This window comes from Ursus maritimus, unplaced genomic scaffold (genome assembly GCF_017311325.1).
Source record: "Ursus maritimus isolate PB19 unplaced genomic scaffold, ASM1731132v1 scaffold_22, whole genome shotgun sequence".
NCBI lineage: Eukaryota > Metazoa > Chordata > Mammalia > Carnivora > Ursidae > Ursus > Ursus maritimus.
In genome coordinates, this window is record NW_024424675.1 from 25,046,687 (window position 1) to 25,064,317 (window position 17,631).

A 17,631-nucleotide genomic window follows, 5' to 3' on the forward strand; every position below is an offset into this window, starting at 1 on the left:
CTTTCTCCCACACCCACCCCAGTCCCTGGTCAGCCCTCTACATTTCACCTCTGGGAAATCATTCACTTTCATGATTTCAAGTGCCCCTTCTACACGCAAGTCAAGGCCAAAGTCTTTAGCCCCTCCATCCTAATCATCCCCTGAAGTCCAGCCCCTCTCTTGCCCTCCCTGGAGCACCTTCCACCTGGTTGTTTCCCATACAGATACAACCAACATACACCAAAAGCAATGGAGGAGGGCTCAAAAGAGAGGAGGCTGTTCAGCTTTGCTACAGGGTCACCTTGTACCAGTTTGTGGCAGCTTCTCTATGGAGCTGTTCCCCTATTGCATAATGGGGGTGATAATCCCTGTCCCATCCATCCCGTGGGATAATGTAACTGGCGCTTGGCAAAAACACAGCACAGAGAATTCTTCTTTTCGAGCTTCCCTCTTCTGCCTGACATCGCCATCTTCTGGTTCACAGGAGAGCTCTAGACGGCTTTCTCCAGGCTCCAGGAGCAGGGAGGTATCAAGTCCCTATGATTGCTCTGAAATATCTCTGGAGTTTGAGCTTCCCTCAGAATTCCTACAATCAGCCCCCAGGCCTCCAAGCCTAGATGGCTGGTTCCTGACCAAGCCGATCTACCTTGCATACCTCTGTACATCTTCACTCCCAGCAGGTCACCGTCCTTACCCGGAATGCCTGCCCGGGCGCAGCGTTACCCAGGCCACCCCCCACTCGTAGCCCCACCCGGCTGTCTGCAACCCTTTCTGCCTTTAGCAAACCACTCAGCTTGCCCACTTGAGTCTGAAGAAGCTTCCTACTCCGTGCCTTCCCCTAGGCAGCTCATTTCCTGTTCTTCTTTCCACCTACCTAAACCTTGCCCATCCCTTATGTCCCGACTCCCTCCAGGGCTTTTCTGAGGTCTAACCCCCTTGTTCTGATTTTTGCTGTTGGTATGAGAATGTGTCCACACAAGCCCACGTGGCTGGAATATTGCCAAAGGATTCCTTTTACTTTTAAACTGTAGCACAATGGTCCCTTTCCCCACCCAGTACTCCTTCTCTGAAACTACACGCATTGGACTTGGGTCTCAGAACCACCTGAGTTCTGCACGCAGAGTCAATTTGGGCCCCCCTGAGCTTCATGTAGTTTCCCTCAAAGGTAACAGGAGCTTAATAACACTTACTGCACAGTTTTGTCACTGAACATTAAAATAGAAAACAAGTGAAAATACCAAGCAGTGTCTGACACAGAACAGAAATGCAAAACATACTGGCTGAACGGGGGTCTTGGCCTTTATCTCCGTTTGATGTAATAAACAGCAATTATTTATGGTTCTCAAACATATGGGCAAAACTGAAATCTTAGAGGTACTTCACTGCATTGTTCAGTGTTTCTCATTTAAAATCCCCATAATACATTCTTCTCTGAAACATTTCTTCTGATGAATAAGTATACTTTCTTTTATGTGACAGTGGGGACTCAGAACCTTGACTTCCATTTCTGCCTTTGGCTCCCAGGAAGCTCAGAGCAAGGTTTTATACTCAGTTGCAGATTTCCTCGCTGACCTGTGGGGGGCAGTGTGGGATGGGGAGAGAGCAAGGGCCCTGGGGTTGGAAGATGGGAACTGGGGCACGCTGGGCCCCTTCTTCCTGTGGCTGGATAAGCTGAGCCTTAGTCCCCTCACCTGTAGAAAGGGGGTAAGAACAATGAGGACACCTATTTTACAGGAACATTGAGATAATGTGTTAAAACTACTTTATAAATTACCAAAAAAAAAAAAAATCCCATGAAAATTGGTTATTAGCAGTACCGGTTTTCTGACATGATTATTTCCCTTTCCCACCTCCCAATACTTGCATCTTATCTTTTAAACTTGTTCTAATCATTTTTGCAGTTTTATTATAACTGTGTCTTTTAATTTGCTGTGATCCTTTCTGGAAACATAAATGAATGACAAAACTATTTCTAAAGAGCAATCTCCCTGAGGGCAAGAAATGTCCTTCACTTGTTTTGTGTAATAACAATTTACAGTAGAAATATGTGTAGCTACAGGAACGCCTTGCTGGCCCAGTCAGTGGAGCATGTGACTCTTGGTCTGGAGGTTGCAAGTTTGAGCCCCATGTTGGTGTAGAGATTACTTAAAAAGAGAGAGAGAAAGAAAAACATGTAGCTACAGAATGAACATTTAGCTTTTGTTCCTATGCAAAGGCCAATGGAGGTATTTTGTACTGAATTATTAAAATAAGCGGAACTGTAGGTCAGAGAATGATCCAGAAAGGAACTTTTTCGTTGGACTTGTACTGATAATGACTGATGATCTAGTCATGCATTCCTTCTTTCATTTGTCCAAGCTTATACTGATGCCTACTGTGAGCCAGGCATTCCTGGGGCACTAGAAAAACAAAGGTGACTGATCCAAACACAGTGCCCACTCTGAAGGAGCTCACAGTGCAGGATGGAGAAGGCTGTGTCAGCCATAGTTTGCATCTGGGGCAGACAAGGCTGGACAGAGGGTGGGTACGTGAGCACACATGGGATTTCTCTAGTCAGAAGGGGAAGCAAGGATTCAGGTAGAGGAAACATACAGGGTCATCTCTTCAGGTAACCCCAAGCGGTTCAGTTTGCTCAGCGAAGAACGAATTCCAGACTCAGAAACAAGCACAGGTCAAATCAAGAAGAGCCTTGCAGCCTCCAGGAGCCTGGATTTTATCTTGAAGGGGAAGGTGGTGTGTAGTGGGTGAAAGACGCCGACAGTCTGGAAGTGAGGGCTTTGGGACATCCCCGACCTGATAGAGCCAATTCGGCTCTTCAAAACGCAGCTCCGTATTACAAGGCACACTGTTTCATGATTACTCAGCTTATGGACACGACTTGGCTCTGCAGGCAGAGGGATTCATAAACGGCCTGTATGGACAGAGGCCAACTGGGATGCTGAGAAGGGGAGTCAAGTTCTGGACCGAGGCTGGACTAAGTGACCTCTAAAGTTTCTTCTAAATCTGCAGTTCTGTGATTCTCAAGCAAGCCCAGTAGCTGAACTGGTGCTGTGGGCTGGGATCTGTGGCTGGGGAGCTGCCCTGGGCAGCAAATGGGTTAAGGCTCAAATAACTTTTATATATGAATTAATGTGTGGAGTTGGGAGCCAAAATCTGTTCCATTAATTTTTCCATCCATTCCAGGAGCAGTTAGGTACACACAGTAAAGTTTATTTTGGTGCATGGTATACTTCACTCCATTAAAAATAAATTAATCAGCAAATTCCTGCCTGGCTCAGCTCTGGTTTATGTAAATAGTGCCCAGCTGTAATGAGTTACAAGGTGTTACTATCTCACACACACAGAGGGGGCTTCACTCTAGAACTCTGCTCGCAACAAAAGCATCTTAAATAAACTCAGAAAAGGCGGTCTGATTTGTAATGTTTTCACAGAAGTGGGATATACCTCACCCATATAGAATTTCTTTATATGACTCATTTATAGCAAGTTAAATGAAAGAAGTTTGATGGGGGAGGGAGGGGCACTATGGTTCCCCGCCCCCTTTCTTCAATGCAAAGAAATCCCCCAAGAGATGACCTGTGCACACTCAGGAAGGAGGGGACTGATCCGCAAGTGCAAGACCGAGCTGGCCCTGCAGCACATGCTCCAGAAGTTGGGATGGGGCTAGAAAGGGGGGCACGGGGCTGGGCCAGTACAACGAAGCCAGAAAGAATTTTCTCCTCTTCTGCCCAGTATCTCACATAAAGGGAGTCAAGAGAGGAAAGAGAGCATGTTCCTCACCTCGTTCAGCGGGCAAGTGACAAAGGGACCTATGTTCTTGGAGCTTCTTTCCAAAAGACTCAGGATGTTTCAAGCCCCTTGGCCATCAGAGGCCTCCTGGGTCCCAGAGGATGGAGCCTGGCAGGCTATGGCTTGGCCAGAACAGTGACATCTCCGTGAACTGGAGACAAAAGCAGCGGCAGAGACCCTCCTGACACTCTCACCCTCCCTGTCTCTAACTGAGCTGGGTGGTGGTCCTCAGCTTATGGTAACTGCCATCTCAGATAAGTTTCTAAAAACCCTGGAATAAAGAAGAGCCATGGCAGAGATAAGTCTCTGATTCTTTTAATGGCCAACTCAACCCCATGGCTCAAAGCCAGAGGACAGAGCGTGGTTACCCGTCTTGACTCAGCAGCATTCCAAACTGCCCCCTGGCTGTGGTGGACCCTTGGTGGAAGTACCCCCTCTCTAACCTATCCCCATCCCTCTGCCTTTGGGAAAAGCTGTCAATCACATAGTCACCAGAGGGGACCAGGAGAGTGTGTGCTGGGGAGCTCTTGCTCCAGGCTTCTCCTGTGGGGGAGGATACCTCAGAAGAGCTAAGGGTTCTCCCAGCACTGTACCCCACCAGATCAGACTCCTGGGCATTACTAAGAGGAAAATCAACACAAACGGGGCCAGGTATTTGACAGATGCTGTTCAAAGGTCAGTTCAGGCCACTTTCTGCAGGGTTCGGGGCCAAACTAGCACCTCTCTCCTGGCAGTTCCTCAAAGCCAGCTGGCCAGCTGTTCAGAGGCACCAGCCTATCAAAGACCCTCGTCGTTATAAGTTGGGGAATGGGGCTTCAGGATGCTCTGAGGATTCTTCTCCACAAGAGGGCGCCAGCTCACCTCCCCTGTCAGAAGCAGATCCTCACCATTCATGGAGTCCAAGTACTGCATCTGCAACAGGGGGAACAGGGACACGGGCAGGAGAGACATAAGATGGCATAAGGAACCAGCCTCCAAATGGAGAGGACGGGGAGGGACCTTGTNCTGACTATCCCAGCTCCCAGGACAGCAGGTCTCTGATCTCCCAGATTATTTCATTCAAGTGGGTTGGGAGAAACGATTTACTGGGGAAGCTCACTGGGAAGGCTGTAGGTAACTCCCCATCATACCCCTGAATAGACAAACAGACACACAAGCCCTGACTTTCTGGACTGCAAGAACTTCCTAGGGAGGATGTACTGGGGGAGACATGTCCTTGGGATGTATGTGAGTTTTATCCGTCTATTCAGGGTAGTGATGCTACTCAAGGTGACTCCATTCCCTTCTCTGAGGTTTAAGTTTCCTTGTCTGAGAGAGGGGACAGTAACATGTACCCCACAGGACTCATGAAGAGATTAAATGATACAACATATGTACACTGTAGTCACTGGAACTTTTTAAAATTTTAAGTACGTATGCCTTTACTGTCCTCTAGTGAGCTCCGACCCCACAATTAGTGGGCAGCCATGCTGACCAGTGGGTCCAGCTTTGCCCACTAGGATGGCTGGGGGAGTTTGTCCCCCTGAACAGCAAGTGGAAAAGGGACACCTGAGATGGAGAATGGGGAGCAGCTGCAGGGAAGGTGAGGTTGGGCAGTTCTGCAAGAGGCAGGTGATCTAATGAGTGGCCAAGTCTCAGGAGATAAAGGTGGTCTCTGGGAGGATCCCCCGGGCTGCTGCTAGTAAGAACAGCAGAATGAGAAATACTTTCAAGTGGACAGGAAAAATCAAGGGGACAGCCGGATCACATCAGGAGTGAGCACTGGATTCAGAAAAGATGAAGCTCCACTGGGGGGTGAGAAGGCATGTGGGAGAACAGGGGCAGGAGTCCAGGCCTCATCTTAGTCCTTGGATCATCTCCCTCTTCCAAGAATTCTTTCACTCCTGTTGTTTCACCTTCAGGCTGCTGACCCTTGGACTCAACCCATCTTCACATATACCTCAGGTCTAGATTTCCACACATCCAGCTGACTTCCAGTGCAAGGAGAGCAAGTGACCCATTACCATTACCTTGACTAAAATATACTCCTCTTTCCAACAGCTCCATTTCTGTACCTAATGTCACCTCTCTGGCCACCTTCTGCACTGAAAATCTCAACATAACCTCTGATTGGCTCTTGGGCTACCCACCAGACCAACTAGGATCATGGCACAGGACTAGTCTGTTGAGGGCCCAGCTTCCTGGTCCTTCCTTATCTGCTCACTCCTAGTCTCACCTTTCTTTGGCCTTCCACAGCACTTTGTTCCTACCTGTATCACATCACAGACTGACTTATTCCAGGGTTAGCCTTGTGCCTGACTGGCTCCCTCACCAGACCACAAGCTGGCTCGAGGGCAGGTCTGGTCCTATGAATCTCTGCTTTCTCAACAGAGTGCCTGGCACAGCAGATATTCAGAAATTTTGCTGACAGGACCAGGTCCCCATCAAAGCTCCCTCCTTCCCTAAGAGCCAGATCACTGTTTTCCTATTGCCTGCCTCTCATTGGACAATATGGGACTTCTTATAGGGGACTGGTGTGCAGTCCCTTCTTTTAGGGCCCTCGAAAAGGCCCCAGCTATGCCCTTGTTGTGGCCCCTGGCACAAGCCCACCATGGCAGATGGAAAAGTTAGGCTGGTCTCTCAAAAAACACAGCATTTGCTTTGCCAATTGCTACTTGTGTCTGACGGTGAGTCCAGTCAACAGTGTGAGTCTCGAGAGGTCTCTGTGGGTGGAGCCCTCTGACCACAGTGCCTTCTCCCAGCTCTGGCAGATCTGAAAAATGGTCAAACAGAAGTCCTGGCTTCTGGGATTCTCTCTCTGGGTCTGAAGAGTCCCACTGTGTGGTTTTTCCAACAATTGGCAAGCTGCTCCTGCTAGCCCTGTCTTCTCCCTAAGTGCCAGGGCCTGGCCTTCCCCTTCCTGGCTGTTGAAGGCTTGAAGGCCGTGGATACAGGTGAATAAGAGAATAACTGTGGGGTGAGGCCCCTTCAACTCCAGGGCCAGGCCCATGAAGCAAAGGTGTGACTCATGGGACAGCCTGAGCTGATGAGCTGTCTGGAGCAGCAAAGGCCTCTAGTGGCTCCATGAATCACCAGCTTGGAGTTGTAGGCCAGCTGTGCAGGCTGACTCACTGGGAGACCCTGGAAAAGCCTCTATGTTCCTCTTCTCTGCCACTCAACTCACTCATCTATAAAGTGTGGGTTTCTCCATCAATACAGGATCAGGGGGCAGAGAGATCAAGAAATGAAGTAGCCATGGTTTCAAGGAAAACTATATAGTTAAGCAGTCCCCACTCTGGAGTTTTCTCTTAGAAATTCTGGTGCCAGGGAGCCCCAGGGGACGAGGGGGTAGGGAATGAAGTAGGGGGACCCTACTTGACTGTGGCTAGCACTCAGTGGGAAGAGGCTTGAGGGATGTCTATGGAATGCTGCCTGGAGCCCAGTCCTGCTAGAAATCAGGAGCAGGAAACATGAACGCTGGAGTTTCAAAGTGGGGACAGAAGTGGCTACAGTGGGTAACTACACTGTACCCCATTCCTATATCCTACAGGACTGTGTGTGCCCGGGGTCTCGCACAGCACTGGACACATAACACGCAATCAAATGTGTAGTGAATGAATGCCTAAAAGTTTCTGAGAGCAGACTACTCAGTTCTTCTTCTATCCCATTCCCCACTCCCTGCCTAGCTCATGGCTGGACACACAGAAGGTGCTCTTCATCAGCACCTGCTGCTGACAGGATGTAGTTAGAATTCCCTCAGACCAGCCTCTGGGAACTCAACCTCTCACAATCCTCTCAAAGTCCAGCATCTCCAGACCTCAGCAAAGACCTGCTTTCCATAAGCCTCTGGAGGGGAGGGGTAGGGTTGCTCACCTGCTTCCTCACATACTCCACCAACAACTCAAGGTGCCGAGGGTCTTCACATTTCTGGTTGAAGAAGGTTCTCCAGAGGGCAGCAGCCAGCCCATGGTCATCTGAAAGGATCCCCTGCAACACAGAGTACAACTGGTCTTGCGGGGAGTATGGCAGTCATACATACAAAAGCTGGGGATACTGTGAACATGCTGGCAACCACAGAATCGGATTGGAAAGACCTTACAGACACCACAAGAAAGAAACGGGGCAGCTACATGGTAGAGCCGGAAGGGGTCTTCAGAGAGCATCTGGTCCAACTCTTTCATTTTATGCAGAGGAAGGACACGGGAGCCAGAGGGGCCAAGTGACTGGCTAAGATTAATGTAGAGATGGGGTTCATGTCTGGCTGCCCTCCCAGGCCACAGCTCACTCTACTCCCCCACACTGTACTTGACCCAGCAATACCTGTGAGGCCAAGAAGAGAAACGGTGGCACAGTACTCCTACTGCTATCTGCAAGGAATGGGCACAGAGTGTAGTGGGTGGGTATTTTTTCCCAGAAACAGAGGTGGGCACAGACTGCACCTTCTCTCCTGGTCCAAGGGCACACATCTGCAAGGCAGCTGGCTCTCTGGGAAAGGAAACCGGGCACCTCGGCCTCACTGTCACCCATCTCTGGGTTGGCCACGGCTGGCCCTGCCTCAACTAGAGGAATAGGCTGTTCAGCAGGACTGCCATGGGCCAGAGGGAATGCTCAGAGCCTGTGTGTATCTAATATTTTCCTTTGTAGCACGGGCGACAGCTCTGTTGAGAAGCCCATATATCACAGAGACTAATCAGCACCTGGGCCATGGACTAGAGCCATTTTCTAGTTTGGACCTCTAAAGGAAGGAGAGAGGAGGGTCCTGCTTTGTGGGGTGAGGGTGACTGAAGGGAAAGGCACCGAGAAGCTGCTGTGTCCAGGTGCCAAGTGAATGTGGAACCACACAAAGCACCGACTAGGACTTACAGGTCAGAAGGCTGGACCAAGTCCTGGCTCTGTCACTACCAAGCTCAGAGACGGCGGGCAATTCACTACTCAGCTATGAAACAGAGATGAAAGTGCTTGCCCTACACACAGCATCTTTGCATCATGAAAGTGAGATCACGTAAAGGCATTTTGTTACGTGTAGTATGTCAGATACAAGGATCAGGCGCTTGCTTTGGCAGGTAGCTGCGGCTATAGCTGAAACAACAGTGAGATCTAGGGATCAGACCACCTAGGTTCAAACGGCAGCTCTGTCACTTGACTGTGTGGCCCCTGGAAAGCCACCAGCCCTTCCCGAGCCTCAGTTCCTCATGAGCCAAACACAGTAAGACCCAGCCCACAGACTGTTGTGAGAATTCAGAGATCATGGCCATGACAGGCTCTGGAAGTGGCAAAACATTACACTAAGACCCCAGATCATGTCTTCAATGTGATGCTGTGCACTGGCCTCTGGGACACGGCAGCATATGATGTCTGACTTTAGGCCTGTTGCCACGAAGGGCCAAGCCCAGGATGGGGTGCTGACAGTTTGGTGGAAAAACATTCAACCTGTTCCAAATGCCCCCTGCTACACATCCCTATAATTCCCCAGCTTAAGAGACTGTGCTGGCACAATGGCTGAGTCAGGCAAACCAGCCTCTTCTGGCAGATGGGGACAGGGCCCAAGAACAAGCTCAGGCACATCACCGTTCTCTAAGCTATTTGCTAACACATCAGCCTGCCTGTGTCTGAAGTGCCCTGGGCACAAGCTGGAGGGCTGCTGGCAGAGACCCACATGTGCTACAGAGGAAGGAAGGGCAGTGGGAGCGGGTGTCATGAGGACCTAGAGAACGAGCACAGAGCAAAGGACAGCAAAAGCCCTGGGAGCCACAGCCTGCTGCAAACAGGCACCCCTGGCAATGGGGGGAGATGGCTGGGAAGGGACAAGTCCATAATCAGTCAGAAAGAAAAGGATGACTCAGGACTCAGATCAACAGTGATAACACCTGACTGTTCCAGGCTGTCAGTTCCTTCAAACACCTGGCTCCTAATGACTACGTATGCCAAGAAGAACAGATATTATTATCCCCATTTGAAAGATAAGTACACAGAGGCTTAGAGGTTAACTAGCTAATTGGTGGTAGACTCAGGACCAGAATGCACTGGGGAGGTCAAGGGATGGTGCCTGACTAGCTCTAGTTAGGACGCAGTACTGGCATAGAGTGGGGGGTGCAATAAAAATGGCTGAATAAATCAGTGAGCCCAACTTCAGCCTTTTCCCCACCAAACTGCTAGTATGTCAACGAAAACAAATGGGAGACCGGTCTGAGAGAGAAATCAGAAAAGGAAAAAGGGTGCTTGACAGCCAGATATTAGTTTGCATAGCAATGTTCCCACAATCTACTTGGGGGCCTGCCTGTTTTCCCTCATGACACAAAAAAGCACCCTTCAGGAGATGAAGACACCTAGGTCTAGAGTAACTGAGAGGAAGCCTGTGCCTTGAGTGTCCCGGTTATGGTTAAGGCTTCGGAGTGGCGGTCTCACTCAGAGAAGACTGATTTGTGACACCACTACATGCTTAGCATGACGCTGAGAACGCAGAATGACAGCAAAATGCTCTCAGCTCGCAGGCAGTTTGCAATCTAGCTGAAGGACCAGGCTGGTGCACACCGAACAGCAGCACAGGATCAAATCCTAGAGAGTGAACAACTGCCAACCTGTACAGGGAGACTCCAAGGCAGGCTCTGTACATGGCTGACTCCTCACTCTTCAGTCTTAGCTTCTAGGACACTCTATTTGTAACTAGACATTTGCTTGTTTACCTATTTACTGCCTGTCTCCCCATTAGAAGGTGAGCTCCCGTGGGAAAGAACCACACCATGTTTGTTTTATTCACCAAACATTCCCAGTGCATCCCACATGGTAGGCACTTTCTTCCTGTTTAATGGACGGATGGATGGGTGGGTGGGTGGATGGGTGGATGAGGCTGAAATTCAGAATAAATAAACACAGATCTAGAGAGGTCAGGGAAAGCTTTGTGGAGAAGGGGACCTTTAAGACTGGAGAATATCTGGAGAGCCACATCCTATGCAAGAGAGAATATACTGGTTCACTGAACATTTACAAAGAGAGGGCCTACATGGTACCAGGCCCAAAGCTGACAGACTCGGCCACTGCCCTCCAAACCTAGCTGTCCAGGAGAGCTTCAGGCAGGCACAGCATGTCTGTGGGGCAGTGGGGCAGATGGTCTCACTTGGAAAGAAGGTTACACACTCAAAAGCAGTGGGAGAGAACAGTGGATAGGACATGCCACGACAGGGACAGTTGACAGAAGGCCCGGAAGTTCCATGGAGGAATCTGGACTTAATGCAGCAGAAAACAGGAAGGTTCCAAAAGTGGCCAGGGTAGGGGCACAACCCAAGCAACAGCCTAGGGAAAGGGTGCTGCAGAACGGCACTGTCCAACTGAACCTTCTGTGAGGACAGAAATGTTCTATAGCCACACTGTCCAGTACAGCAGCCACTAGCCACACAAAGTTATCGAGCACGTGAAATGTAACCAGCGTGACTCCATTTTCCATTTTATTTAAGGACTTTAAATCAAAATAGCCACACGTAGGGGCACCTAGTTGGTTCAGTCGGTTAAGCGTCCAACTGCTGATCTCAGTTCAGGGCTTGATTTCAGGATCGTGAGTTCAAGTCCCGCGTCGACAACAACAACAAAGAGCCTCATCCGGCTAGTCTTGGACAGCACAGCTCTAGAACCCGTGACTCCCAGTGTGGTCTGCAGAATGGCTGCACCGCATCACCTGCAGCTTGTCCGCCACACAGAACCTCAGGCCTCGCCCCAGACTTGCCAAGTCAGATCTAAATTTTACCTACGTGATGTGCATGCACATTAAAATTACTGAGGAACTTTTACAACAGATGCCCACCTACAGCAGTTAAATTAGAACTTTTGGGAGACGGGGTCCAAACACGGGTATTTCTAAAAGCGTCCCAGGTAATTAGTATATTTCCCAAACTTTCCGACTCTTAAGAGTCACCTGAGGTGCTTGCTAAATACCAGGCCCCACTGCGATTGACCTGGAATCTTCAGAGAGGGGCTTAGGAATTAGATTTGAAGAGCTCCCCAGGTGACTCTTGTGACCAGGCATGTTGTGAGGTGGCTCTGCCAGCATGGACTGGGATGGGAGGGACGGAAAAGAGACACAATTCAGAACATCTTTATTAATACTGCTGAAAGTAATCAGCTGAGCTGGCTGCAATATATCCTCACACAAAAGCTAGCTAATAGAGAATTCTATTTCTTCAATTCTAAGCCGCATTTTTCTATACACTGTAAGGTTTCTGAAGTCAGAATGGATCTAATTTAACAATTAATGTTTAGATGTAAGCAGTGTTTCTCAACTCCCACCCCACTCCCACAAAGCTCATGTTAAATCAATGACGTGTGTGGTATGCAATCTAAATTGCTCTCCGATAAACCTTCCTGTTTTCTACAAATCTCTGGCGGACTAAGAATCAGGAAACCTCAATTTTAACTAGTCCTATTTTTGTAAGCTTATCTCCTGGCTTTAATTATTATCTTCAGACTGATAACACTTCCTCCAGCCTGAACTCGTTTCTTACTTTCATCCTTTATGCTTTTCCTCCCTTCTTCATTCCTCACTCACCACAGGCCAGGTACCACGCCAGGCAAGAGTAATGCAAACACAGCAGACACTGCCACGACCCGGAAGGAGTCTCCACCCAGCCCGGGTGACAGTTAACACTAGCGGAGCAAGTGCTGCAGAGTCCAGGGCAGGCGGAAGGAGCTGAGCCCAGGGAAGTTCCAGGCCTGTTTCCCAGAAGGGGTGGTGCTTGCAAATGAGCATAACAGCACATGTTTTGTTAAAAAGATGAGGTATGATGAACCCTGATAGTGTGCATACAGGTGTTCATTACACCATTCTTCTACCTTTTTGATGTGTTTGACATTTCCATAATAACAGTGGGGAGAAAAAGATAAGATGGAAGCTACCACACGTGTGAACCCTGAGGACATTATGCTAAGTGAAATAAGCCAGTCACAAAAGAATAAAACCCACATGATTCCACTTACATGGGGTACTCAGAGTATTCAAATTCAGAGAGACAGAAAGCAGAAGGTGGTGGTGACCAGGGGCTGGGAAGAGGCTGAGGGAAGAGTAAGGGTTTAATGGGTACAGAGCTTCAGTCTGGGAAGATGGATAAAGTTCTGGAGGTGGATGGTGGGGACAATTGCTCAATAATGTGAGTGTACTTAAGGTCACTAAAATGTGCACTTAAAAACAGTAAATATGATGTTATGTATATTTTACAATGTTCTGATGTGTAAGGGGGCCTAAGATACATTGTTCAGCGAAAAAGGCAAGGTGCAGAATAGTGTATGTAGTGTAACTTCCATTGTGTAAAGAAAATACATAGGTGCCTGTGTATGCAAACATAACGTCTGGAAGGACACCCAATAAACTATTAACAAAGTTTTCCTCTGGGAGAGGGAATTGGGCAGGACAGGAAAGGGGCCTTCTATTTTTTACTTCAACTGCTTATGTGCAGTTTTATGAGTTTTTGAAATGAGTATGTATTGCTTTTATAATGAAAGCCACAAAAGTGTGTGATTTGTCTGGCAGCCCATGCTGTTTACATGTGTATGGCTTCCTATCTCTAGAGGCTGACACAGTGACTGATTTGCCTTTGCCCCTACATCCAGCACCCCACAAGGGAGTCAATAAATGCTATTACTTGAATGATTCGACCATATTATATCGTGGTTTTTTTCCCAAGCACTAGGCAAACTGCTGGGCATAGTCCTTCCCGTTGTCAAGTGAATGAAGATGAGGAAACAAATTCTAAGCCATATCGGTAGGTAGCGACGATGTCCCCTGAAGGTTCCCTCAGAGTTTCTCATCAAAAGTCTTTCTATGTAAGTGACGAATCCCTGAATTCTCCTCCAGAAACCAATACTGCACTGAGTGTTCACTAATTAAAATTTAAATAAAAAAAAAAAGGCTTTGTTGGGGAAAGCCAATGTTCTGCTTAAGGCTTGGCAAATGATCTTACCTCATCATATCCCAAGATTGCTGCATAGAAATTATTTGTCATAAGGATCATGTTCTTCTTCAGGATATAAGAATTAACCTACAGAAACAAAATGACAAAAACAAAAGTATGAAAAAAAGGGGGAAAAAACAAAAAAATATGATTTCTGCTTCTTAACTATCACAGACTCTTAGTAAAACAAAGAGAGAAGGCCCCTAACAGGTCGAACTTCTAGTCCATTCCCATTTCCATGATCTGCCAGGATTTTCCCCAATTTGAAAGTTTCTTTCAGGTTTTGATCCCAAATTACACAAAGCAGTAACTCAGTTTAATGAGCTGAGCCCTAAGTACGCGTCAGGCTTTATGCTAGACCCTCCGAACAGAAAGTGTAAGAAATGGTTTCTTAGGAGGAGGAGCACATAGTCTATTATGGAAAAACAAACATGTAAAAAATAATTAAACTGCAATATGTTGCCTCAAATTCTATCCAAAAGTGGCAAGCAATAAATGAATTTTAGTACAGACGATCTCTGCTCTGGGAGTAGGCGAAGAGTTCTCCAGGAGGTAACACTTAGGTGGACCTTGGAGGAGAGAGGACATTCCAGACAAAGGCAACAAGGTGTGCCAAGGTGCAGAGGCAGGAAAGAAAATGTTTGTGGAGTGCCAGGGAAGGTGAATGGGAAGGAAGCACTGCAAAGGTATGTTGGAGCCAGGTTAGGAGATGTCTGGGGCTACTCAAAGGAGCTGGTGGTGGTGAAAAACAGAAGGAAGTTGTCAGAGGTGCGAAGACGAGGGAGAGAGGCAGGGCCCTGAGGGAGATGCTGAGGAGAAAGGAGAGCCCCTGAGACCGTGAAGAAGAAGAGAAAATAAGCTGGGCTGAAGTAGTAAGACTGTTAATCTTAAGAGACTGTTTTGAAATACAATTCCAGGGAGACCATGGACACCCGGGTAGAACTTGTCTCAGAGAACAGCCAGGTAGGCCTTCAGAGTCTAGACTGAAGTTCACTGAATGTCTTCAGTAAGTAAAACTCTGCCCTGCAGACTTCTAGGAGTATGTTTGAGAGCCCGGTCCATGTTTCATTCCTCTCTGGGATCCCAGCACAAAGCCTAGTGTAATGTGCAGTATGTAAGTGAGGACTCACTGGATATTTAAACTGACAGGTTTTAGAAACAACCAAGTTACTTGGAACTTTACACAGAGAATAAGATTTGTGCTTAACAACCCTGACCATAACCATGCCCACTGTCATCTCCTCCATTTACCGAGGACCTAGTATGGGCCACGTGCTTCATGGAGATCATCTCCTCTAACTCACTGGAACTCAGAGGGTAGGTGTGCGAGAGTCACATTTTTACAGACACAGAAAACTGAGCCTTAGGCAGGTGAAGTGACTGGCCCTAGGTCCCATAGCAAATGAGTGATAAAGCTGAGACTAGCATCCAGGTCAGTCTGAGTCCAAAGTCCATGTGCCTTACATTCCATCAGATTCCTGCCTCCAGAAGGATGATTTTACTTTGGATCATAAATCAAAGACTGAGTGATTTAATCCTGTGGTTCATAACTGGTCTCTGAAGAAGAGCAGAAAGGAGTAGTGAAAGGACCTGGGTTCAGTCAGACAACCTGGGTTCAAGTTCTAATTCTGCTGTATACAGAGAATGTGACACTGGGCAAGTCAAATAACCTCTCTATTTCCTTGCCTTTCAAATGCCCTATACACAGTCCTGGTTTAAACAGCAAATGAATTAGCATGTATTCATTCATTAATTCAACAATGTATGCTGAAAGCCTCAGTAAGTTGTGAAGTGCTCTGCAAATACAATGAATTATGAGTAATACCTTCTGGTTTGTTTATAGAAAACTAAAACCAGTTCCAATAGTCAGGGATAATTTTCAAAAAAGAAGAGAGAATGGCCCAGCTCAAGACTGGAAAATGTGAGATTGGATGCAGCTGGTGGTACAATCCATGACCCTTCTCCCCTACCTTCAACCCAGGCCAAATCAGACCTCCAGCCTTTATGTTCCTAGAGCTCCGTCCACACTCCTCCACACTCCTCCTCCTGGATGAACAACACGGTTTAGAGCTGCGTATGTACCTGTCTCTCCCACTAGACTGTGAGCTGCTCAAAGGTCATAAGGAACTCTGTCTGATTAATCTTGGTACCCCAACAGACACCTAGTCCAAGGCCTGGCTCGGAGCAGGACTTGAGACTGGCATGCTGATGACTGAATCCTCAGAAGAGCCTGAGTGCCACACATTGCGTGTTCTGTCCAATGACACCCTTTTGTTTCCCCTTTTTTGCTGCTTGAATACCTTGCATGTTTCTGAAATTTCAAAAATATGTACTGCCTAACTTCTTACTGCACCATCTTCCAGAATGGGCTGTGGGGAAAGGCAGTCAAGAAACAAGCCAGAGCAGAGTTCATTCCTTCTGAAGTGTGATGATGGGACTACAACGCAGACCCGCTGAGAGCCATTCTGGGGCTCTCCCTACTCCCGTACAAGTTATTCTCTTCATGATGCAAGAAGAATCAGAGCCACAAACAGATGTCAGAGACGTCACACAAAGGCCAGAGCATCTCTCAGAGGCGAACATTCACTGAAGCTGCTCAGCAGAGCTAGTTTATGTGTTGCATCTACCCCGTGAGCTTTAGAGCTGGAAGGGTCTTCAGAGATCACCTAGCTCAATCCCTCTGAGGAAATGGTGAACTGAGACCCTAAAAGGGTAGGGACTTGTCTGAGGTCACACAGAGAGTTACTGGCAGAGGCAGGATTGGAACCTGATTTCTAGACAAGTGCTTATCTGCTTCACCACCTGTAGGGCATTTCCAGAGACCAGCAACACATTAATCTGTAAACCTCAATTTCCAGCAAGGTCCAGTTACATACAAACACACTTTCTCCTCTTGGGATGCACCTGCATTCCGGCTGGCTACGACCCAGGAAGAATGGAAAGCAGGGACAGAACTCCCTATGAGCAAGGCTCCACGACCTCTGCTCCTGTAGTCTAACTCCAGTGACCTGTAAGCTGCCTCTCCCTCGCCCCTCTAGCTGAGTGATGGCAAGCAGCCACAGCTAGGAATGGCTTTCAGATATCATCACCCAGGCTGGATTAGATCATGAAAAAGGCCCTTCCTGGAAGAGGGCGGAAGCTCGATCAGTGCAGACACATGATCTGCAGGCAACAGGTGAGGGTGAGTGAGAACAGCTTCCTGAACTACTGGACTCACCCCACCGGGCCCTTCTAGCCAGCCCAGCAGCCAAGGGTAGCTGGATATTCCCTCTGGTGAACCTCTGTTGGGATTTTATTCCCACACTTAAGCTTTTGTTTGTTGGCGTGCAGGTTCTGTGTTCCCACTGCCAGATGATTTGGTATGGAGCACCCTGCCCATGATGAATACACGGATGGACAAACCGAATGAGAAACTCCTCCCAGAGAGTGTTGGGCTGTTCTCTTAGTAAACTCTTATCCTTTCCATAATGCTTTGCTTTTCATAAAAACCCATACATACAGCACCACCACAAGGAAAATGTTCTTTTTATATCAGTTACTCATATTTTCCCATTTATTTAAGCTATTAAAATTCATGCAGATATTTTATAAGCCATCAGGATTTGGTGACTGGTATTACTGAATGTTTAATAATAAACTAAACAGAAGAAATCAGAGGGTTAAATGATGACTGCAATTCCTGTAATGACTTAATTAAATTTTTATTGAGTACATAAACTATGATGTCATTTCTAGCCAACCATGGGTCTGCTTTCCCAGCATGTCACAGGGTGGGAGCACTCAATAGGAGGCTAGGCTAAATGAGCAGCAAGTCTCAGCTGAAACGGGGAGGGGAGCAAGGCTCATGTAACACACTCAATAAATTATCCGTTCATTTTTAAACAAAGTCCATGAGTTATAATATATTTGCCATGCACTTTTTATGACATAATAAAAATGTTACCTTAAG

At 47.7% G+C, this 17,631-nt stretch overlaps 1 protein-coding gene across 2 annotated transcripts in view; it reads right to left on the reverse strand.

Annotated features, from left to right (window-relative positions):
- Positions 1 to 3,168: 3,168 nt before the first annotated feature.
- Positions 3,169 to 17,631, reverse strand: part of LOC103669803 (ubiquinol-cytochrome-c reductase complex assembly factor 1) — a 92,497-nt gene continuing 78,034 nt past the window's right edge. The window contains exons 7-9 of one of the 2 annotated variants that reach the window (XM_008698158.2): positions 13,692 to 13,769; positions 7,621 to 7,734; positions 3,169 to 4,680 (exon numbers count right to left, since the gene is read on the reverse strand). In XM_008698158.2, the coding sequence (XP_008696380.1) occupies positions 4,546 to 4,680; positions 7,621 to 7,734; positions 13,692 to 13,769 (327 nt within the window). In that variant the 3' untranslated portion in view covers positions 3,169 to 4,545. The remainder of the gene's footprint in view (positions 4,681 to 7,620; positions 7,735 to 13,691; positions 13,770 to 17,631) is intronic. The other variant, XM_008698157.2, reaches the window with a different exon arrangement.